This window comes from Carettochelys insculpta, chromosome 4 (genome assembly GCF_033958435.1).
Source record: "Carettochelys insculpta isolate YL-2023 chromosome 4, ASM3395843v1, whole genome shotgun sequence".
Taxonomy (NCBI): domain Eukaryota; kingdom Metazoa; phylum Chordata; order Testudines; family Carettochelyidae; genus Carettochelys; species Carettochelys insculpta.
This window is the reverse complement of record NC_134140.1, coordinates 89,422,578-89,446,616: the sequence shown is the minus strand read 5'-3', so window position 1 is coordinate 89,446,616 and position 24,039 is coordinate 89,422,578. Positions and strand designations below refer to the sequence as shown.

At 40.6% G+C, this 24,039-nt stretch overlaps 1 protein-coding gene across 2 annotated transcripts; it reads left to right on the top strand.

The window, feature by feature from the left end:
• The first annotated feature begins 6,834 nt into the window (after positions 1-6,834).
• ELMOD2 (ELMO domain containing 2) lies at positions 6,835-22,921 on the top strand. 2 transcript variants are annotated; one of them, XM_074993278.1, is made up of 9 exons: positions 6,835-6,904; positions 7,405-7,552; positions 8,752-8,780; positions 12,534-12,631; positions 13,510-13,639; positions 14,490-14,623; positions 15,263-15,331; positions 17,451-17,584; positions 18,339-22,921. In XM_074993278.1, exons 2-9 carry the CDS (start codon positions 7,408-7,410, stop codon positions 18,476-18,478), a joined length of 879 nt encoding a protein of 292 aa, XP_074849379.1. In that variant the 5' UTR covers positions 6,835-6,904; positions 7,405-7,407; the 3' UTR covers positions 18,479-22,921. The 2 variants fall into 2 exon arrangements, with proteins under 2 accessions (XP_074849379.1, XP_074849380.1); XM_074993279.1 differs by having other exon boundaries at positions 6,835-7,005.
• The last annotated feature ends 1,118 nt before the right edge of the window (positions 22,922-24,039 follow it).

The window sequence follows — 24,039 nt, the reverse complement described above, 5'->3', positions numbered from 1 at the left end:
TGTTAGCTAGGTAGATTCTGCTCACAGGAATTTTGGAGGGACAGTGCTGATCAGAACATCACCCCAAAGTGCTAAGCACTCCATGACACACATAAACACATCCTGCTCGGTACCATGCACTCCCCATACTTAACAGCTTAGCATCAGGTACATTCTGACCAAAGTGCAGGAGCAAGTCGTAATGACAGCATGATGGATAGTGTTGTTTTCATGGTACCCCCACTACCCCCAAGTTAATGGGTAGATCTAGTTACACTGGGGGGCATCAATGTATTACAATGAAGGGATTGTACCTGGCTATGTAATGTGTATGTAACTTGCTTGTACATGAGTATAAAAGTGTATGTCACACTGAATGTATTGCCAGGTTTAGGGGGCACTACAGGGGCACTCTGGCCCCCTGAAAATATACCGAGGCCATCGTTGTGGCATAAGTGCAAGCAACAACATAAAACTGTACACAACTAATGTAGGTGCTGACGGCGGGGTTGGAGACCATACGTCAATGACAATAAAACCTCGTTCCAGTGCCTTCATGCCTTGATTAATTTGTGGTTCTTGGGGGTTCTCCAAGGTTTATGGTGTTGGCTAAATGCAGAGTTTACACTGCTGTCCAAAGAGACCACATACACGCAGCCAAGGTGATTGACATCTAACGTAGCAGACCGGACATCCAAGAACCACACTGGTAAAGACGACTGACTACAAAACAGAATGGTCCACTCCATTGAAGCGTTCACTGACCGGCTTATGTGTATTGACATTCCTGATGTCTGCTGTGTGCCCACTCATTCTTTGGCAAAGAGTTTGCCTGATTTGTCCAGTGTACATAGTGGTGGGGCTTTGCTGGCACATAATGTCACATATAATATTGGTCAAAGTACAGGAGAATGAGCCCTTGATCTTGTAACTAACATGGTTAGGTCCAGTGATGGTATCCCCAGAATAAATATGTGGACGAAGTTGGCAGTGGGGGTTGTTGCAAGGAAAAGTTCCAGGATTAGTATTACTGTGGTGTAACCTGTGAGTGCTAGTGAAAATCTTCCTTAGGTTAGGTGGTTCTCTACAGGAGAGGAAAGGCCTGTCACCTAGGGCCTTCTGGAGTGTAGCATCATGATCTAGAATAGGTTGTAGGTTTTTAATGATGTGTTGCAGGGGTTTGAGCTGGGGACTATACATAATGCCAAGTGGTGTTCTGTTATTGATCTTTTTGGGCCTATCTTGAAGTAGCTGGTTTCTGGGTATTCATCTGGCCCTGTCAATCTGTTTTTTTTACTTCGCCCAGAGGGTAATTAAGTTTTTTGAATGCTTGGTAGAGGTCTTGAAGTTTTCGGTCTCTGTCAGTAGAATCAGAGCAGATGCGATTGCATCTAAGGGCTTAACTATAAACAATGGATTGTGTGGTGTGTGCCGAATGGAAGCTGGAAGCATGTAGGTAAGTGTAACAGTCAGTGGGTTTCCAGTAGAGAGAGGTGTCAATTTGGCCATCAGTGATTTGAACTGTGGTGTCCAGTAAATGTCTTCTCATGTGGAATAGTCAAGGCTGAGATTGATGGGAGGGTGCAGGTTGTTAAAACCTCTGTGGAATTCGTCCAGAGTCTCTTTACCATGGGTCCAAAAAATAAAGATATCATCCATGTAGCATAAGTAAAGGAGGGGTAATAGGAGATGAGAAATAAGAAATCGTCTTTCTATGTTGGCCATGAAAATGTTAGCATATTGTGGGGCCATGCGGGTGCCCATAGCAGCGCCACTTATCTGGAGGTATAAGTTGTTCTCAAATTGGAAATAATTGTGGGTGAGAACGAAGTTACACAGCCACTGTCCCAAGATCCCACTGAGGAGTACACAAAGAAACTACAGCATCTGCTCAAGACCCTCCCTATAAAAACACAGGAACAAATACACACACACGCCCGCAGAACCCCAAGCAGGTTTATTCTACCTACTACCCAAGATCCATAAACCTGGGAATCCCGGACGTCCCATCATCTCAGGCATTGGTACTCTCACTACAGGATTGTCTGGATATGTGGACTCTCTACTCATACCCTATGCTACCAGCACTCCCAGCTTTCTTCATGATACCACCAACTTCCTTAGGCAACTACAATTCATTGATGACCTTCCTGAAAATAACATCCTGGCCACCATGGATGTAGAGGCCATTTACACCCATATCCCACATGAAGATGGACTTCAAGCTGTTAGGAACATTATCCCTGATGAGACCAAGGCACAAATGGTGGCAGAGCTTTGTGACTTTGTCCCCACCCACAACTATTTCAGATTTGAGGACAATTTATACCTTCAAATCAGTGGCACTGCTATGGGCACTACCAGAGCCCCACAGTATGCCAACATTTTTATGGCTGACCTGGAACAATGCTTTTTCAGTTCTTGTCCCGTATGTTTGTGCTACTTTGATGACAAATACATCATCTGGACCCATGGAAAAGAGGATCTTGAAGAGTTCCGCTGTGATTTCAACAGTTTCCACCCCACCATCAGCCAGGATCAGTCCACACAAGAAATCCACTTCCTGGACACTACTGAGCAAATAAGTGATGGTAACATAAATACCACCCTATACCAAAACCTCACGGACTTCTATGCTTACCTACATGCCTCCAGCTTCCATCCAGGGCACACTACATGATCCATTGTATATAGACAGATACTAAGGTACAACCGCATTTGCTCCAATCCTTCAGACAGGGACAAACATCTGCAAGACCTCTACCAAGTTTCCCCCAAGGAACTGAAGAATTGACAGAGCCCGATGTGTATCCAGAAGCCACCTGCTACAAGACAAGCCCAACAAGGAAAACAAGAGAACACCACTGGCTATCACATACAGCCCCCAGCTAAAGCTTCTCCAATGCATCATCAGTGATCCACAGCCCATCTTGGACACCGATCCTTCACTCTCACAGACCTTGGGAGGCAGGCCTGTTCTCACCTACGGACAGCCTGCCAACCTTAAATAAATTCTCACCAGCAGCTATAGATCACGACACAGTAACTCTAAACCTGGAACCAATCCCTGCAACAAACCTCACTGCCAACTCTGCTCACATATCTACACCAGCATCATCATCACAGGACCTAACTTCAGCCAAACCATCAGGGGCTCTTTCACCCACACATCTACTGACATAATATATGCCATCATGTGCCAGCAATGCCTCACTGCAATTTATATTGGCCAAACTGGACATTGTCTACATAAAAAAATAAATGGACATAAATCAGACATCAGGAACGGTAACACAAAACCTTTAGGAGAACACTTCAATCTCCTTCGACACTCAGTAACTAAGTAAAAAGTAGCAGTCCTACAACAAAAAAATTTCAAGAATAAAATGTAAAGAGAAATTTCAGAGCTGCCATTCATTTGCAAATTTGACTCCATCAACCAAGGACTGAACAGAGACTAGGAATGGGTGGCCCATAACAAAAGCAGTTTCTCCGCTCTTGATGCTCACACCTCCACATTAGCAACCAGCAATGGGCCATATTAACTAACCGCAACTAACCTGACTTGATTTCTCCTCTCTTGATGTTCACAACTCCACATTAACTGCCGATAATGGGCCACATCCACCCTGACTGAATAGACCTTGTCAGCTCTGGCCCTCTCTTTTACTGAGATTCCCTCTTTAAATCCCCCTCTGTAACCTCCCCAGTCACACATCTGATGAAGCATGTCTTTGCCCACGAAAGCTTATGCTCCAAAATGTCTGTTAGTCTATAAGGTGCCACAGGTCTTCATGTTATTTTAGAAGATACAGACTAACTCGGCTACCTCTCTGATAAAAGTTACATAGGTCAGCCACCAGATTTGCTGTAGTAATGTCAGGAATGGTATTCCTGATAGTTTGTAGTCCATCTTCATGTGGAATATTGGTGTAGTGAGCCTCTACATCCATGGTGGCAAGGATGGAATTGTCAGGAAGGTTTCCAATGTTTTGTAATTTCCTCAGGAAGTCTGTTGTATTTCAGAGACAGCTAGGAGTGCTGGTGGTGTAGTGTTTGAGGAGGGAGTCTAAACAGCTGGATAGTCCAATAGTAAGGGTGACAAAACCTGAAATGATAGGGCGTCCTGGGTTTCCCGGTTTGTGGATTTTAGGCAGTAAATAGAATAATTCAGGTCAGGGCTCAGATGCTGTGTCTGAATGAATTTGATCTCAAGTAGAGGCAGGGAGTTCCTTAAGTAGATGGTGTAGTTTCTTTTGGAACTCTAAAGTGGGTTTAACCGCTTAACTGACTGAACGGGTCGGGGGTGGCTGTGGTGACCCTGCTCGCAGTGTGCTAAGGAGCTGTGCTGCTCTGGGCCAGCTGGAGAATCCCTACCTACGGCACTGCTGCGGACGGAGGGCACTACAATGAGGCCAGAGCAACACCCATCTGCAGCAGCCCAGCTTAGGAGCGCCCCCACCTGGCTGGAACAGCCTCTGTCCACAGTGGTCTGGATGTGCAGCCGGGTGCTCCACAGCCAGGCTAGAGCAGTCCCCATCCTTGGTGATCCTGGGTGCACTGTGGGCAGGTATGTTCCAGCTGAGCTGAAGCAACCCCAGTCACAGCACAACCCCTGTTAATTTGAAATTTCTGTAATTTGACTCCTGTGTTTTATTTGATCACTCTTCAACTTTATAAATGAAGGCTGCAACTACGTTTAAATTCCAGATTTGAAATATAAGTGTATAGTATATTTGTGTGTATGTATATATAGTGTATAAACACACACACACACAGAGGTTATTAATGGCTCACAGTCATGCTGGAAGGGAATAATAAGTGGGGTTCCACAGGTGTCACTTTTGGGGCCAGTTCTGTTCACTATCTTCATCAATGGTTTAGATAATGGCATAGAGGCTTTGGCCACACTTGGACAAAACTTTGAAATGGCCTTGCTAATGGTCAAATCGAAGAATACTAATAAGGCACTGAAATGAATATTCAGCGCCTCATTAGCATGCCGCCAGCCATGGTGCTTCAAAAGTGCTGCTTTCGAATGCATGCGGTTTGGCTACACAGGGATCCTTTTAGAAAGGACCCCCCCCACACATTTCAAAATCCCTTATTCCTCTCAGCTGATGTTAGGAATATCAGCTGAGAGGAATAAGGGGATTTTGAAATGTGCAGGGTCCTTTCGAAAAGGATCCCCGTGTAGCTGAGCTGCACGCGTTCAAAAGCAGCACTTTCCAAGCTGCGGCAGCATGCTAATGAGGTGCTGAATATTCATTTCAGCTCCCCATTAGTATTCTTTGATTTAGCCATTAGCATCGCCATTTCAAAGTTTTTGCCAAGTGTGGCCACAGCCAGAGAGTATGTTTATTAAGTTTACCAATTATACTAAGCTAGAAGGGGTTGCTAGTGCTTTTGAGGATTGGGCCAGAATTCAAAATGATCTGGGCAAACTGGAGAAATGGTCTGAGGAAAATAGTTCAATAAGGACAAATGCAAAGTACTGCACTTAAGGAGGAACAGCTGGTTTCACACATACAAAATGGGGAAACTTCCTAGGAAGGAGTACTGCAGAAAGGTATATAGGGGTCATAGTGGAGTATGAGTCAACATTGTAACATTGGTGCAAAAAAACCAAACATGATTCTTGGATGCCTTAACAGAAGTGTTGTGAACAAGACCAGAGAAGAAACTCTTCTGCTCTATTCTGCACTTATTAAGTCTCAGTTGGAGTACCATGCCTGGTTCTGGGCACCACATGTTAGGAAAGATGAGGAGAAACTGGAGAGGGTCCAGAGAAGAGCAACTGAAGCGACCGAAGGTCTAAAAAATACGACCTATGAGGGAAGATTAAAAGAATTGGGTTTGTTTAGTTTAGAAAAGGGAAGGCTGGGAGGGCCAATGATTGCAGCTTTTGAGTACCTAAAAAGTTGATCAAGGAGGAAGGAGATAAATTATTCTCCTTAGCCTCTGAAGATAGGACAAGAAGCAATGGGCTTAAACTGCAGCAAAGGAGGTTTAGGTTGGACATTAGGAAAAATGTCCTGTCATGGTGATTAAGTACTGGAATAAGTTGTCTACATTAGCTGTAAAATCGTCATCATTAGAGCTAGTAGATAAATAGCCAAGAGGAATGATACAGATGGTGTTTGGTCAGTACTTGATGGCACTGAGAGTCAGCACCTCGGCAGCCCCAGTGATGGGATTGGCTGGGGGGGTGGCAGCAGATGGCTAAGTACTGTCACCACTTGTCTTGTTTTAAAAAACAAAAAAAGGCACCGTATATGTACTTTTCCCCCCACTGCTCCTAGTGGACGGTGGACACCTCGGGGACAGGGGTGCTGGCAGCGGAGGTCTGATGAGCCACGAATGGCCAGGGGCCGGTGGGGGGGAAGACTAGAAAAGACCCCGACGCTTTGGCCAAGGCGGGAGACTTCAGGGGCAAGCAGCTGCACAGCTGAGCCGGGAGAGGCAGCGGAGGCCCCCGCGCAGGAGAGGGAGAGCCGATTGTGCTGCGCCCCGCAGACACGGGCGGAGCCGACGTGGGGGGGAGGAGCCTGTCGCAAGTCACTATTTACTACTTCACAAACACGCCGGCGTGAGCCGCCCCGGTAGCCCGGCCACGCACCCAGAGGCAACGGAAGTCGGCTCCAGCCGGGGCCGGGCCGCACTGTTTTTCCTGCGGGCTACGCTGTGCAGCCAGCTGCCAGCGCGGGCCCCGGGGCCACGCGGGGTGAGCCGCAGACGCCGCCCGAGACTCGCTGCTCCAGGCGCGCGGCACCTCAGCCACCGGCCCCCACCTTGCAGAGCGGCGGTATCACTGGCCCCGCCCCCGCCCCATCCATCACTTCCGGGCCAGCAGGGTCCGCTTTCCCGCCAGGAGACGCTAATTTCGGGGGGCGAGGCGGGCTCGCGTCTCGCTCGTGGGGGCCACGTGAGCAGCGCCTGCGCCGCTGGCGGGTGGGGGCGCCGGGAGAGCCCTTGCCGGGGCCCCTCACTACTCACGAGCGGCTGCGGACTGGATCGGGAGCTGAGGTGCCCCCGGTCTTCAGCCCACATGGAGCGTTACCCCGCCCCGTCTCGCCACCTGTGCGCTCTGGGCCAGTCCCGGGCGGGGGGTGGGGGTGTCGAACAGTGCGGGCGCCTTTTGTCCGTTTCCTGCCGGCAGTCCTGTCGGGCATCCCCTGTTAAGCCGTGAGCCTGACCCCCCCCAACGGCCGCCGCCGGCTCTGCCCTCGTCCCTCTCCGGTCCAGGGCGCCCGTAGGCGCCCGACACTCCTGACAGCTGGAGAGTGTTCGCTGCCGGAGCCGCGCGCTGTTCCCTTCCTCAGTGCCTTAGCAAGGGCTGTCAGCGCAGCCCGGCCGTACCCTGCCTTCCGTAGGGCCAGACAGGGAGTGAAGGCCCCGTGACCAGCTGTCACTCTCTTTGTACAGACAATGTTTGTGTCCTTATGGGGATACCTGTACAGCCATTTCTTCCGCGTTTGGCTGAAATGGATCTTGAGGCAGCTCACTGGGAAATGTGAATTACAGCGGATCTGTGCTGGCTCAAAGGAAGGTTCACAACGGACGCTGAAGATAGGTAATGCAGGACCTAATTGTTAAAATACTACCAGCTTGCAGCTGGACAGCCAGTTCCTCTCCTTCTCAGGTTTAGCAACAGTTAATGTGTCCTAGCAGACTGAAGACATATGTGCAACAAACTGTTGGTTTACCTTCAGAAAAAAGTGGGAAAAATATCAAACTCCATAGTCCTGTTGGCAGATTCAAGGGGGTGAGGGTTACACGGGCCCTAGATACAGCTATAGTATTCATTGCTGGAATTGACAGCTGTAGATCATCTAGATTAGAAGCATTTTACCGAAGCATTTTGAGAAATCTGACATCTTTTCTATGTATCTTGTAACTTGTTTCCTGTATTGCCTGTTAAGCCAATGCATTTTTCATGTACTCTAAATTTACTTTAAAAGTAAAATGCTTCATATTATATATAAATTACAAATTCTTTTATTGAAGCTTTGATTACTTTCCTTTCCCCACTAGCTAAGGGAAGTATAGCCAGCTTCACAAAATGAGCTAAAAGGCGTGACACTGTCCCCTAAATTTCTCAACAATTTTTGAAACCATCACAATTTCTTATTTAAAACTTAAAACAAAACCAAAAAAACCCAATAACCTTGTTTTCTTTGAAAGTGGCACATGTCCATTAATATTAATTATAAAGCAGCAACACTGAAAATGATTACATAGAAAGTGCTGTCAAATGCAAAATTTTAAATTTTAAAAATAATTGCTCTATTTGTAAGTCAATCTTGGTTGCCATTGTAACAATAGTAGCAAAATGTACAGATTATGTTCTTTTGAAGTCTACTGTTCCTTTGAACTCTTGTTAATGTTATTAATTAGCATGGAAAGAAAGCTATTCCTAAATATACAATAGATGTGTTTTCACCAAGAACCCTTTTCTGTTTCAAATTTTCTCTTCAATCTTTCCAGGCTGTTAAATCAAGGTTGTAATGAGTAAATTGAAAAACTAGAAAATGAGTCAGATGGCTGTATTCATAAAGTTAGTGGCAATTTTACATCATGTAAAAGGTTTTTGAATCATCATTGTCACTTACTTGTTAATTTAAAATTATCCTTGACTAATTGGTGAGATAACCCTAATAAATCACTGGTTAGCTATGCTATTTATGTATTGTCAGTTATTTAAGTTGTAAAAAGTTTGAATTCAGTATATAAAACAGTTGTAGTGATACAATTATTTGTCTTGTATTACAGAGTACTCATTGGAATTATCAAAGAGTAAGGTAGGATTTGGTGGAGATAACTATACCAGAAAAACTGTTTTTAAAGACATATTCCCTTACTTTTAGAATTTGATAGCTTTTCACATCTTTTCGGTATGTACTCAGGACAGAATATGTCTGGGAGTAAAACTTTTGTTCTTTTGTTAAAATTTTGTGCAGAATAATGCTCAATATAGTCAGTGTTAACTCTGTTTTCACTATGGTTCAGAAGTATAGGTAAAACTGAACAAGACAAAATTGGTCTGTGTAATTTTTGTCATTGTAGCAAGGCCTCAGTGAGCTGCACGGCAAAAATAAAGCTATTAATTAGGACAGCATAAATGAGACTTGAAGATTAGAAGTCTTTTGTAGTGGTTGGTAGAAAATGGAAATGTGATGTGTAATGCTTTCATTGCAGGATTTATATAATTTATGCTATGCTGTCATGTATTACTGCTGGATAATTGAAGCAAAAAAGACAGATGAATACATTCTAGGCTATTTAGCAAAATCTTGCAAGTTCATTTTATTTTCTATATGTTCTGCACAGTAAAAAGAATGCTGTCAAAATTTTTAGACTCTCAAATTTGCTTCTCGAAAACTAAATGGCTGTGTGCACTCTACAAAAATAACTTTGAAGCTGAGCATCTACACAACCTATTTTGAAGTTAAACTTCGAAGAAGGTCACTACTGCATTCCCAGGAATGGAGTAAGGACTTTGAGGTTGGACTCCCTGCTTAACTTTGAAGTAAGGGAAAATATGCATAGACTTTCTGCTGGCTACTTCGATGTAGTTCCTAGTGTAGATGCACTCAATGGGTGCGTCTGCACTTGCATTCCTCTTTCGAAAGAGGTATGCAAATGAGGCATAAATTTGTGTATTAGCACCTCATTTGCATATTCTAATTTCAAAAGAAGAAAGCCAGCATAGACACTGCTCTTTCGAAAGTAAACCCCATCTTCAAAAGAATCCTGTAGATTCATCCTCCTCTTTCCCAAAATCTGGTCCTCTTAACAGGATGTGATATTCTAGTTGAGGTCTAATGAGCACAGAGTACAGCCAAATAATTATTTCTCATGTCTTGTTTATACCACTCCCACTTAATACATCCCAAAATTATGTTTGTTTTTCTCTCTCCCCCTCAACAATATTACACTGTTGGCTCACATGTAGCTTGTGATCCACTATGACCTCCCAGGATGATTTTCTGCAGAAGTCTTCCTAGGCAGTTGTTTCCCATTTTGTATGGGTTCAACTGATAGTTCCTTCTTAAGTGGTGTACTTTGAACGTGTCCTTTTTAAATTTAATCCTGTTTACTTCAGACCATTTCTCTAGTTTGTCCAGATCATTTTGAATTTTAATCATATCCTCCAAGGCACTTGCAAGCCCTCCCAGGTTTTTTTTGTCTGCAAACTTTATAGGTGTATTCTCTATGCCATTGTCTAAATTGTTGATGAAAATATGAAATGGAATTAGACCCAGAGCTGATGCCTGCCAGTTCCCACTCAGTTGCCCCTTCAAGACTGATTGTGAACCACTGTCTAAGAACGCTTTTCCAACCAGTTATGCACCCACCTTGTAGTACATTGAATTTCCCTAATTTGTTTGCGAAAAGGTCATGAAAGACGGGAAAAAGATTTACTAAAGTCCAAGTTATACTTCGTGCTGCCCCATACATAAGGTTTGTCAGATTCTGTCAAAAAACCTATTACAGGTTGAACCTCTTTAGTCTGGCACCCTCAGGACACGACCAGTGCTGAATGAGAGAATTTGCTAGACCGTGGCAGGTCAATATTGTGTAGCAGCCTTACCAGTATTCCTACCACTTATTGGGCTCCTAGAAGACATTTGGGGACCAGGGAACTGTCTTGCATGTATGGGAGCAACTTTAATAGCATTTTAAGAAAGATGTGGAGAAATTGGAGAAGGTCCAGAGAAAAGCAACAAGAATGATTAAAGATCAAGACAACATGAGTTATGAGGGAAGCCTGAAAACTGGGATTGTTTAGTTTATAAAAATGAAGACTTAGAGGGGACGTGATAGCATTTTCAAGTACCTAAAGAGGGTTACAAAGAGGAGAGAGAAAATTTGTTCTCCTTGGCCTCTGAGGATAGGACAAGGAGCAATGGGCTCAAACTGCAGCAAGGGAGGTTTAGGTTAGACATTAGGAAAAACTTCCTAAGTGTCAGGGTAGTTAAACACTAATAAATTGCCTAAGGAGGTTGTGGAATCTCCATCACTGGAGATATTTAAGAGCTGGTTAGACAGACATATATTGGGGATTTTCTAGATGGTGCTTGGTCCTGCCGAGAGGGCAGGTGACTGGACTCGATGACTTCTTGAAGTCCCTTCCAGTCTAGTGTTCTATGATTTTGAAGACTTTTTATTACGCCAGGTCTCACATCCATAAAAGAGCGCACACTTCACATTTGTTGAAACTCCGCAGTTTCGTCTTTCCAAGTTTAAGCTTACCATAAATTACTTTTTGGGGACTCTATCATCATCATCCTTTCTGACAACATGACCTGTCCATCTAAGTTGAGCTTTGATGCCCATTGCCTTGATTGCATATTGCTTTTGCTCTTTCAAGGATGTCAATGTTAATTGTTAAGTCAAGGCTTCTTTCTCATTCTTTGAGGTTACTAACAGCAAATTTGCTACATTTTTTCCAGAATGAAGATATTAGCCTAGGTCCTGAAATTTGATTCTGATTTTCGTTAAAATCTTCACCCCAGGAAAGTATGGTGTGGTGTTAATAACAAAGTATAGTTCAGGCCTTTCTCAGCCTAATATTGGCATCTCACTTCCAATAGTGTACTTGCTTCGTATGATGTATTAATTTATTATTGAATTGGAGGAAGACTGTCACTGAGAATTCTCACTTCTCAGTCTCATTTGATTTTCACAGGAATAAGTAGGTACTACTTAGCGTGTTTGACTATCCAGATCTAAACTATAGTGAATTACCAGTACATCATCTCTCAGGATCTAAGTTTTTCTTCAAGGAGTCTCATCCAAAAATCATCATGACAGATAATTATCTTGAGGTCTAACAAAAAAGCAGTCACGCAGCACTTTAAAGACTAACAAAATGATTTATTAGATTATGAGCTTTCGTGGGATAGACCTACTTCTTCAGATACAAAATCCCGCTGCTACCTCTCTGTTACCATCTTGAGGTTTGACAAGATCGTCTATGGTGCATGTATTTCACCAGCTGGTTGGATTTAAAAAAAAAAAAAAAAGTGAAACCATCCTCAATATTTTACAGAAAAAGCAAGTATACTTTTAAGGTAGCTGCATTTTGTGATGATGCCTCGACAACTGTCCCGTATTTTTTCATTTTTAAAAGATGCAAATGCAATAAGCATAAACAGATAGCTAAATAATAGAAACAAAATATAGGTTGAACCTCTTGAGTCTGGCACTGTCTGATAAGGCAACATCTGTGGTCTGGCACGATTTTAGTTAGCTGCATGGCCACTTATGGGTGTGGCCAGGTTTTGCGTAGTCCCATAAAGTTTGTTTACAGCCAACAGTCCTGGCTCTTGGTGTTCTGTGCTCTTATTTAGCTCTAATTAACCCCTAAGTGTTTTCTAATAGCCCAGTAAACAGCGGAAGTTTTGGTAATGCTGCTCAACAATATTGACCTCCCATGGTTTGGCAAATTCTCTTAGTTAAGCAGGAGTCAGGTCTCAAGGATGCAGGACTAGATAGGTCCAACCTGTAGGTGTTAAATTTTATATTCATTATTTATGTTCACTACACAGGTATTAAGAAATGCTGTACATGTTGATGGAACTGAAGTGGAAAAGTGTGTCACAGAAATAATGAAAGAAAAGAAGATTAATATGCAGAAGGATATAGGGTATGTTATTCACTACTGTTATACAGGTACTTCTAACTGGACTACATTATTTTACTTTTTATAACATTGTATGGGTATGTGATGAGATTATTAAAGGAATAACCAAATCAGGTACTGTTGTTTGGATAATATAGGACATACCCCATGCTTTAAGAATTTGATATATATATGAGGAGGATACATATGGAATGGTATGATAAAGGTTTTATTGGCAGGAGTTTGGAATAACTACATTGCTCAGGGCTGACCAACCCACAATTGCACGTGTCATCTCAATCACATCTTATATAACCACATATCCGGTATGACTGATATTACATGTTATTTTAGAGAATTGATTTAAAAAGTTATTGCATCAGTTTTGTTGTGTCTCTCCAACTGTAATTATGGAGGCCTTGAAGAGGTAAAATTAGAACTTATTTTTAAACAACTCTAGAAATGCTCGAAAGCAACTTTTGTGTATATAAAAACCATCCGCCATTTCAAAATTTGGGATATCTTATGGTCTTTGAAATACTGACGCAAGTGTGACATTTACTGTTTGAAAAGTGGAAAGATGCAGCTTTCCAGAGATGCAGTGTTCCAACTTCAATCTGTGTAGCATTGAAGTATTGCTCTAGTGACAAGTCTAAGAGCCAAATGAAATATTGCCCACTCTGGAGTTTAGATGAGTATAACATTTTGATGAGGGAAATAATAATTTCTCTCTTGAAAATGTCCCCCTGCCCCCTTGGACAAAGCTAGCGGGAGTTAATGTGCCACATTAAGTCCTGCAGGAGGTGTTCCCTCTTTTCCCAACAATCTAAGCAATGATGACTTAGTGGCCAGCTTATCATATATATCCCCCTTAAGATCCTGTGGGGTTTTTTGTTTTTCAGTTTTAAGAAAAGCCTGCAGGTATGTTTGCTCCAGATATCTGGTTATAAGAAACTTTATTTGGATGTGGAAAATCTGAGGAAAGTTCCATATGATTCAGATAACGAAGAACATGAAAAGCAACTAATCCAGGTGAAGGTGTCTTGGAATTCTGAATTCTAAACAATCACTAGAGTAATTGAATGCTAATCAATTAGCTGTAGAAGTTTAGCTTTCTTTAAATTTTGAAAACTTTCAGTCTGTTTGGGCTTTGTAAACTTGAAGTATAAAATTTATTTTAAAAAATGGAATAAACCAGCTCTGACAGGTACCCTTTCAGTAAGTCTGAAAAATGCCCTTTAATGTCTGCAGCTGTATGTGGGAGCTTAATTTATCCCCTTACTCCTAATTATTTTAATAGGTCCTTTGCATTTTAAAGATATTTACTGTTTCCAAGCTGTTGTGCAAGTGACTCACTAAAGTTTAACAGTATTGTAAAGCAAATATCGGACTAATGGCACTTTCCCCCAGGGGTTCTTACAGTAAGCTTAGTCCATCCGAAAATGGAAAAATAGTGGTACACAAAATTACCTTTATAAAACCCTCTGCATGCAATCTGTCCCTGACACTTTATAGTGCCTTCCACTCGAGGAATTTAATCACTCACATATTGTGGTGTATTTAGCATTACTCTCTGTGTGTGTGCATGCGCGCATACGCGCGCACACTCTCTCTCTCTCTCTCTCATATATTGTGGCTTTAATCCTTCAAAGACTTAGACATGTGCTTCAGTTGAAGCACATGGATCGTCACTGAAATCAGAAGGGGTACTTCATATCTCCCAATTGGTAGTTGTGTACCTTACATGCAAGATTATTTTGTCATGCAAGTGCATAAATTATTCCCAATAGCATGCAGACTGTCCTGTTCCTTGATGAATAACATGACTAGGAAAAAGCACTGGTGGTTCTCTTATTTGTAACATGGCAGTATATTTATGTAGCTTTGGAATTTGCTGATGCCCCATGAAAATCTGAAGGCTAGAATCACCAAGCAGTGGTGTGACATTGGTTTCCAAGGTGATGATCCCAAAACAGACTTCAGAGGAATGGGCATGCTGGGATTAGTCAATCTGGTGTAAGTGAAAATAAATTCTTTACTTCTCTGAAATTTAACTTTTCTATGTCTATATGAATTTTTATTTAGTATTATTCCCAATTCCCTCTGATTTTATTGAGAATAAGCGAATAGAAATATTGGCCACTGTAATACTCTACTGAAAAATGGGAAATGAGCCCTTTCTAAATGAGTAAACGGTTCTTCAAAAGCAAGTGGCATTGTTGGATAGGTAGTATTTTTAGTTACCAACTGTAGCAGGTAAGAAGAGGAGCAGAAAGGAGATTACAGTTAAAACATTCTGTCCCTGTATGATAGACCTGCCATGCTATAGCTGAGAAAGTAACTGATCAAAACTCTTCAAAATAAAATTAAAGGAATAATGATATGGGACATAAAATACAGAAGCTAATGAATATTACTTGAATGGGGGAATCCTGAGTTCTCTGGAAGGCTCCTATCCTACCGATCTCCTTCATCGTGTCATTCCTTGTTACATACCAGTTCTTCCATATACTTTTATTGGCTTTTATCCAGCATATTTTCTTCAATATTCATTTGTTTATAACTCCATTCCTCTATTCTTGTAAATGTTAGTTTATTAATTAAATGTATCTATACAGTAAACCTTACAGTCAGCTTTTGTTTGTTCCTTTTCAGGTATTTTAGTAAACATTACACCAGTGAAGCTCGCCAGATCCTCTCTCATTCAAATCATCCAACACTGGGGTAAGCTATTTTATGGGCCAGAGATCTTATTTGTAAACTTCTAAGTCTGTTGGCACATCATTGAGTATATGAAAAGGAAAGCTTAATGATATTTTTCAACAGAAAAGTGGTAAAGGGAATTAATTTCTTAAGTGTAAGTTAGTCCTTTAGGAGATACAGTCAGTGCATCTGAGTTGAAAACGGTGCATATAGCTATATGTATGTTCTGGGAAGTCTGTTTAGTAGCATTAGTAATCTGTAGTCCTCAATTAGTTTCATTCTGGCAAAACACTACTAACTCCACCATTCCCAAAAATAGTATGTCTAACAGAAATAAATTTAAACTCAGAAGGGAATAGTAATTATCCTTTTTTCTATTTAATAACACAAACTTAGTCAATATGTACATATTGATGCACATGGTACCAAGTGCCGTGTGTGTGTACGTACACACACGCGCGCCCCCCCCCATAGATTGTGTCCATCCCTGTCCTGGACACTGTACAAATCTAATCAAGATAATGAACAGGCTCTCCCACCCTTTATAAGACTTTACTCTTCTTCCACCCACCCAATCCTTAGGTAACAGTGCTTTGTCTAAATAATTAATATACTGAGCATGGGAAGGCTTCATCTTGTGCCTTGATGTGAATATTGCCCTATCTATTTGAATTAATGAAGATTTCAGCAATGAACACACATAGGTGTATCCTTTAACATATTATAAATTACTTTTCAAAATGATACATTTTGTACTACTGAACTTGCTCTAATTTTTTATCACTGGACATTTGAAACAGAAAGTCTGATACATAAAAGTAGCAGTCCCAGAGTTGTAATCAGTTATTTTTTGTAATTGGAATTCCACTTCCTTGTGGAAACAGGGTATCCTAGACAAATCCCCAAAATGCACTGTACTCAGTACCTGAAATTGTTTATATATTTCCTGATTTTAATACTTTCTACTCTATAACAAGCATTGAAAAGTGTATCACATGAAAATATGCAAGATCTGCTCAAGCTTCTGCTCTGTTGCCATAGCAGTGTGTTTGGTAGCTGTGATGTTAGTGTTACACAAAATTTGGAAGGAGGGTAGTAGTTTTGCCAGATCTATTTTTTTTCTTAAATAAGCTTTTACTTTTCTATACGCTTAGCCTGGGGCCAGTACACTGGTCATCCTTTGGGATGGGTGAACGTGGAGGGTTGTGTTAACTCTATGGCTCAGTCTGTTTGGAATAACTGACATTGTTTCTGGGCAGTGGGGTCTAACGGCCAAGGTCAGTATGGCTGCACTGCCTAGCAGGGCTGTGTGGCCAAATGGCCCTAGCAGCTGAAGAGATGGGCTGCCAACTTGAAACAGGCAGAGCCCAAGGTAGGGGATCTAGATTCTTCGGTGCTCCATTGGGTCCTAGCTCAAGGCTCTGACAGTGGTGGGTTTGCCTGCCACCTGCTCAATGGAGATCCTGACAGAACATGCTGAGGCAACTTAGTTCTGTGATCAGTTCCTTGTTAAATTCCCTTGGTTTGTTTCCTACCTGTTCCTCTGAAGCTGGTCATTTGAGGAATCCCATAGCCTCTCCTTCCTCTCAGGTATCAGGTGCCTGGGGGGTCAATGGTTGGTGCAATCTGGCAGTCCTCAACAAACTGGACATGTTGGCGCTCTCTCTCTGCAGGAACTAGCAACACACCTCTTGCCTTTAACAGTCAGGCCTGACTGAGAAGAGCTGCTCCCTTTTATATCTGAGCTCTAGCTTGAGCATGTCCAGTAGGGGCCTTGTCAGCCCACAGAGTGTGATTAATCCCTGCTGCACCAAGCCAGGGTTGGTAAGAGCTGGCCAATTAAACTGTCTATCCTATTCCCCATGGTTAATCAGAACACTGACCTCCTTGCTCCTGATGAAATTTTAGATTTCCAAATTTAGAAGTCCATCTTTAACCTTCACCCTCTAAGTGTACGCACAAGCTCAATACACATGACAGACTTTGCATGATTCCCAGAGTGACCCAAAATGTGGAATAGAAATAATTAAGCAGGTAGTAATTTTGTTTATACATATTAGCTCTGGAAAAGGCAGTAAATTGTAAAATTAACAGGGAAATGGGTTTCATTAGGGTCTAATAAGAAATTTTGGTGTTTCAGATATTCCTATGCAATAGTTGGGATCAATCTGACAGAAATGGCTTACAGTTTACTAAAGAGTGGTGCTTTAAAGTCTCATCTCTACAACTTGGTCCCTGGATTGCCACAAATGGAACACTTCCATCAGTTTTATTGTGAGTAGCTGTAGCTCTTTCCTCTTAGAGATTATCGGGATAGGACTACCTTATTACCAAAAATCCAGGCCTCTACCACCTGAGCTAACTCAATTAGTTGTTGGCGGTAACATGTGATTATCTCTGGACCAGCTATTAGTAGGCATCTAATACTCAGCCAGTTTGATTCACATGGAAGATATGAGTGTTGTGCTGCTTCTAACATGATTATGGTTTTATTTTAGGTATAGTTTAAAGAGATTATCTGGATTGCTCCTCCCAATCAAGTTATCACCTACTTGTCTGTTTCTTCATTGGATAAATTTGGGTGGATAGATGCATACAGAAGGCATCACTTTAATAAATAGCCAGTATTTTTGAAGGCACACATTTTTGCTACTTACTGTTACTCTGTCTAGAAGAATTGTTATTGAATTTAAGTGAGGCTCTCTGATATGGAGGGGATGAGTATCTCATGGGTTAGAGAATAGGCTTTGTACACCCAGGGGTATGAGCTCTTTCCTTGAGGGGGCCTTCTGAGTGTTCGGGGCTGGTTAGATTTAAAAAAAACATGTCAGGAATGGTGCTAGGTGCTGCTGTGAGGGCAGTGGACGGGGCTTGATGCCTTCTTGAGATCCCTTCCAGCTCTGAGATATGTATATATCTCTGTGTTTCATGGTGCTTCAGGCTGACTGGTTCTGATCGATCTTCCCTGCAAAAAGTAGAAAACAATGAACCACCAGTCTTTCAGAACTTTATTTTGTTTTCTTTACAGGTTACCTGGTTCATGAATTTGACAAATTTTGGTTTGAGGAAGAACCAGAAAGTATTATGTACTTCAACCAATACAGAGAGAAATTCCACGAAAAAGTTAAAGGACTTCTTCGAGATTATAACAAATTACTAACCTTATAGAATATAAAGAAATGGTGGCTTAATCTGCAATATACTGGGTTTTGTTATAAAAAGGAATTATGCATGGAATTCTCACACTTAGTTCACCAAAAATGGTTTAATGATGGAACTATGTATATTGAAAAAATTCAAATTTAGTTATGAAAGCTTGGACAATCAGCCTCTGTTTACAGGTCTTAGATGCTGTTCTCCAAAGGAAAGTTGTGGGTTGGTTGTTTTTTTAACATCCTGCATTGGTTCTTTTGCCCTCACAACTTTCTTACAGCTCTTGGCGTGGGAACAAAAAGCAGGTATTTATGCTGTATTATGTTTTTTAATACTAAGTTCCTTTTATACCATTAACCATTGATTAGATTTAAAATTGCTTTGGTTTTATATTTTTCTCCACTCCTGTCCCTGTGGGTTTTTCCCATACATAGCTTCTGACCCATAAAAATATTAAACTTCTTTGTGTAAAATGGTCAATGAAGATGTTAACAATTTATTTTAATTTGCAAGAGGAGGCTCTTTATTTGTATTAACACACAAAAACAGTGGAAACTATTTCTGGCTGAAATGATGCTCTCTCCAGGAAATAAATACCCACATCTCTGTGCCTGGAAGGAACTTCACTCAAAAATAACAGTAATTATAAAATGTAAGGCCTGAGTCCCTCAGTAAATAAAGGATCTTTCGTTACCACAAGCTACCATAGCTAACTTCAGCTCTCAATCCATCTCTTTGTTGGGGCTACAGTTTTTCAGTCTATCCACTTGATTTTGTATCTTTTGTTGGCCTGTTCTTTTCTCAACTACGAGTATGTTCTGAATGGGAATTGGTATTTAGAACTATTTACCTCTTTTTGTTTGTTTATTTCCCATAAAATTTTGTTGCAGCTGTATTCCTTGATTTGTGAGGCTATTTGGAACTCTTCTTCAGTTCATCCACACTTACTCTCAGACCAGGGAAGCGTCTTGCATGCATGGATGCAACTTTAATAGCATGTTTCCTGATTTTTGGCATTCTAGACAATCCAGGCACTCAGAGTTAGTACCAAGAGCAGTTTGTGATTACTAAGCATTGTTTAACATGTTAAACAGGCTTGGCTTTTTTTTTTTTTTTTTCAGACTAGTATTTAAATAAAGTGCCTTCTGCCTAACTCAATCACTGTGTAATTTGATCCTCCCTTTAACATAACCAGAGCCTCACAGACCTATCATACAGTAGCTGCTATCACAATACAAGTACTAAAATTAAATGCAATGCTTTAGTCTCACTGTCACTAGGCTTCATTGGTTATGAAAAAATATTCTACATGGGAGATGCAAAGAAAGCAAAAATTATTAAAAAAAATAATTGGAAGAGATTTCAAGCCCTATAATAAGTATAAGTATTACTGTATAAGTTGTGGTGTCTACTGCTCCATCCCCAAGTTCTTTGTCTAAAGGAATATTATGACCTGGCTTATTGGAGTCAAAATGATTGATAAAGACCTTGACAAAAGTAGAAAGCACTTATATACACAAAAGGTTTGTTTTGTTCTAAAAGTCGGTTACAAATAAATAGGGGTCTTAAGCATCATTTGAGCTTCCTCTGCCAAGGGAAGGTATATAAATATTTATCTTCATATTTGTTTGCCTATTACCATTATACTTAAAATGGTGCTGTTAGGGGAGGAAGTTCGCAAAACTGATGCAAAACTCATAACATATCCTTTCTGTGCGTATACTATAGTAACAATTTGGCAAAAATCTGTTTTTAAATGTACATTTTGTCCTGCTACACTGTTAATTCCTTGCTGGAGGCACACTGATATTAGTTACGTTGACTATTTAGGTACCGTGTAGAAAGGTTTAATTCTGCAATGAATTTCTGCAAAAAAGGCAAATTCATTTCTAGTTGCAAATTTACATCACACCACACAATATACATCACCATTTATATACCTATAAGTGAAAAAAACTAATTGGATTATTAGAAAATCCAGATCAATAATACCTTGCTTTTTAAGATCTGCCTCATCAACAGTACAGTTGGTGTGATTTCTTCCACGAAAAACATTTAAGTGGAGGGTCAGATCTCTGTAGTTCTCTCTTCCCCTCCCCCATGACACCCCGCCCCAACTCTTAGGGGTGTAGAATAAGCTCTCCTTGATTTTTACCTGGTCTCCAGCTTCCATATAGTTTCTCCACCCTAAATAACTCCATGCTTACCTTTGTGATCCCACTCCTAGCTTTCCTCGGGAACAGCTGACAAAATAGATAGTGTTTGAATTTCACTGAGGACAAAAGCCTGCTGATCAGAATCAGTGAAGCTGGTGCTACTATTGTTAATTTCACTATTGTTAGCAAAGAGATTCAAACAACAAAAAACAATAAATGGAACTGGAGCCAACTGGCTCTAGTATTAGCAATCAAGTTTTGTCATCCTTATATTCGGAAAACTATTTTTTTTTTTGCAATCGTAAAGGCTAGAAATGTAATTGGAAAAAAGATTAACCCTGTAGTTCCACAGAAATTGGTGTTAGGCTCCTTTGCTATCAGGAAGAACTTCCTTTTTGCCATTGACAAAAGGCTTTTCAAGCCATGCCTTATGCCATTTCTGTTTTCATAAAGAAATCTGAGCTAAAGTATCTTGGGGGTAGAGCCTAGAGTTTGAGTTCAGGCAAAAGGTTGTAGTTACCTTTTATCATCAAAACCATAAGTTGAGAACACAACAATACACAAATTAAGAATAAAGCAACCATAGTTGAACATGGAAAAGATATAGTCAAATGCATGGCTGTCAGGTCATATGTAATAATTGTTTAAACTGAGTATTCTATGTTTTTCTAGTTCCTACTGTATTATTTCCTGAACAGATCAAAAACTAATTTGTATATAGTTTTGTACTATTAAGTACATATTTTGCTTGTAACAGGTTATTTTTGTGTATTGGTAACTAGGTAGGCTAATGTGTAAAAACCCAGGGCAAAAATTGTATATAGGGAGGTGCGTATTTACTAGAGGCAAAATTGTCTTGCAAAGTCTAGTTAAGATTTTATATTAATTATTGCAGTGATATTATGAAATGACAATCCTAATGTAGCAGATGATGAGAGACTGGAATTATGCAATGACCTGTTTGTAACTGCACATAGTCAGTTTGCACTGCCTTGAAACTAATTGTGAATACTTGGTTACAAAACATCTTGCCAATTAAAGCCTTTGCTCAAGTCCTTTTTTTTTTACTACTGTTTTATTAGTTATGTAAATTAGTTTTGTAAAGCTTTCAATGTATCTTGTCTATCTGTTGGAAGTTAAAAGCCACTTTGAAGCTAATTTGCACACTGAATACATAGGAAGTAGCTATCTTTGTGGAGAGCAGTTATTGTCCATTCACAGCAATCTAAACATTAAATACATAATAACGGTCACTTACATGTAATTTCCAAGAATTGGCAGATAAGTTCTCAACATTTCTCCTTTTTAACATTTGAAGGGATATTGTCAAGTAAAGTTTGGCACTAAAGTACATTTTTTTGGCAAAACTAATTTTTCAAATGAAATTTAAGACCGAAACAAATGCTATTTTTTTAAGTTTTGCCTGGAACCCGTTTAACAAACTTTCTAGAATGTTTTAAACATGGTGTTCCTCCAGGAGAAAACTAAACTGAACTCAACAAATATTTTTAAAAAAAATCTTTGTATAAGGCAAGAAATTCAAAAGTAAAAATTTAATTGAAGAGATTTGGGAAGACAGATAATTTAAGTCTGCCCTAATAGCATGTGGTAGTAACAGTAAATATTTGTTTTTAAAAGTGCATTTTAAGGTTGACATTGTTATTCTACTTAAAAGGAGCAGTGTTGAAAAAGGTGGGTTCAAGTTCAGAACATTTGAGCAGATAGTTTTAAATTGGAATTGCTAGGTAGCAAAATGAAAACGTATTACTTGTTACCGTTTCTGATAAACCAGTGTTGAGGATCACTGGGATGTACACTGATCGAGCACTCCAAGGAAGAAGCTAATCGAACACTTCCATTCACAGTCTTTGAACAAAACGAGCACTTCAGTTTCCATACTTCTCCAGCTTGTCTAAAGCTTTTTTTCAATAAATGTTCCATAAAACATCTTAGTATAAAATTAAGATTATTTTGATGTGAGTTTTCTGGTTTATCTTTGAGAACTTTTGCATCCTGTGCCACTGAAAAAATGTGTGGTGAAAATCTAGTTCTTATTTCACATCATGACCATATTGTTATGGTGCTATATCATCTTAAATGGCATTTCATTCCTGCTAATTTATGGCACAGTTTCATTGCTGGTGGCAGCGGCTAATGGAAAAGTTGGATAGTAACTTGTCACTATTGTGCAAAGAGAACTGTACACGAACAGAAATGTCTATTTGTCACCGTAAAAAGCAATAATGTAAACTGTGATCTCAATGTGTTGGGCACAAGTGTTAGAATGATAATAAAGAACAAAACTCCAGCCATTGTCCATATTATTTTGTAAAGGCTTTCTTTCCAGTTGGCCTTGTTCTAGCCTCACTGTTAGCTTGCAGTCCTTTAAAAATGTAGTAGTATGAGTAGGGAAAAGAATGTTTTATATTGGTTTCTTCTTAGCATTCCCTTAAGGCCTTCACACCAGTATCTGTCTGTCTTTTGATTTAGGTTTCTCTCTCTACCACTTCCATGCCAGGCATTGTCAGACACAGCAGTAAAGTGAGTTGTTGATAAAAAGTTAAATTGTAAACAGGACAAATGTGGTCCATATCACAAATATCACATAATTTGGCTTTAATTGGTGCCTCTGTGGCAGTCTTAGCACAGAGACCAAGAAACAATAGGTATTTAAACTAAAGTATGGGATCCATTGGAGACTGACGGACTATGCTGCATGATGGTTTTCAGAGAGTGTAGCCTAGCCATCCCCATTTTCTCCTCTTGATTTGAATGTCACGTGATTCTTGTCCTGTTCTGTTCCAAAGCTCCTCATTTGCAACCACATCTTGCCCTTTGATGTGAAGGATGTACCTCAGGCATCTGTTTATGTATGACTGTAGCTTGTGATTTGAGGACTTTTTAGTATGCCAGATCTCACACATGTACTTCTGGACTTCACATGTGTGTTGAAGACTGCAGTTTTGTCTTCGCAGATGTTATTTGTGATCCTCATATGGGATGAAGAGTCTTGAATGCAGCTTTTGCTTTCCCTATTCTGGCACCAATATCTGTCTGTTCCTCCATCTCTGCCCCTAATACTCCCCAAGTACGTGAACTGCTCCACATCTTCCAAGCCATCCTTTCCCAGTGTAATGGTGGTATAGTTGGACTGGTTGAGCCTCATTGTTCTGTCTTTTTCCCTTGATGTTCAGTCCAGTCATTCAGGCAGTTTGGTGTAGTATTGCAATCTTTCCTTCCATGCTTTCACATCTATGTGAAAGGAAGGGTGACATCATCAGCAAAATCAACATCCTCTGTCTGAAAAGTGTCCACTGCGTGCCCCATTACTGGCCATTTGTTGTTCTGCTGATAATCCACTCTATTGTGATCAAGAACAGGAAAGACGACAGTAGGCACCTTGTCACACTCCTTACAGTA

Excerpts from the sequence above, each read along its gene's own strand:
- ELMOD2 (XM_074993278.1), top strand. The coding sequence starts at position 7,408 with ATGTTTGTGTCCTTATGGGGATACCTGTACAGCCATTTCTTCCGCGTT. Across the intron at positions 7,553-8,751 it reads ACAACGGACGCTGAAGATAG|AGTACTCATTGGAATTATCA; the intron begins GTAATGCAGGAC and ends CTTGTATTACAG. Across the intron at positions 8,781-12,533 it reads TGGAATTATCAAAGAGTAAG|GTATTAAGAAATGCTGTACA; the intron begins GTAGGATTTGGT and ends TTCACTACACAG.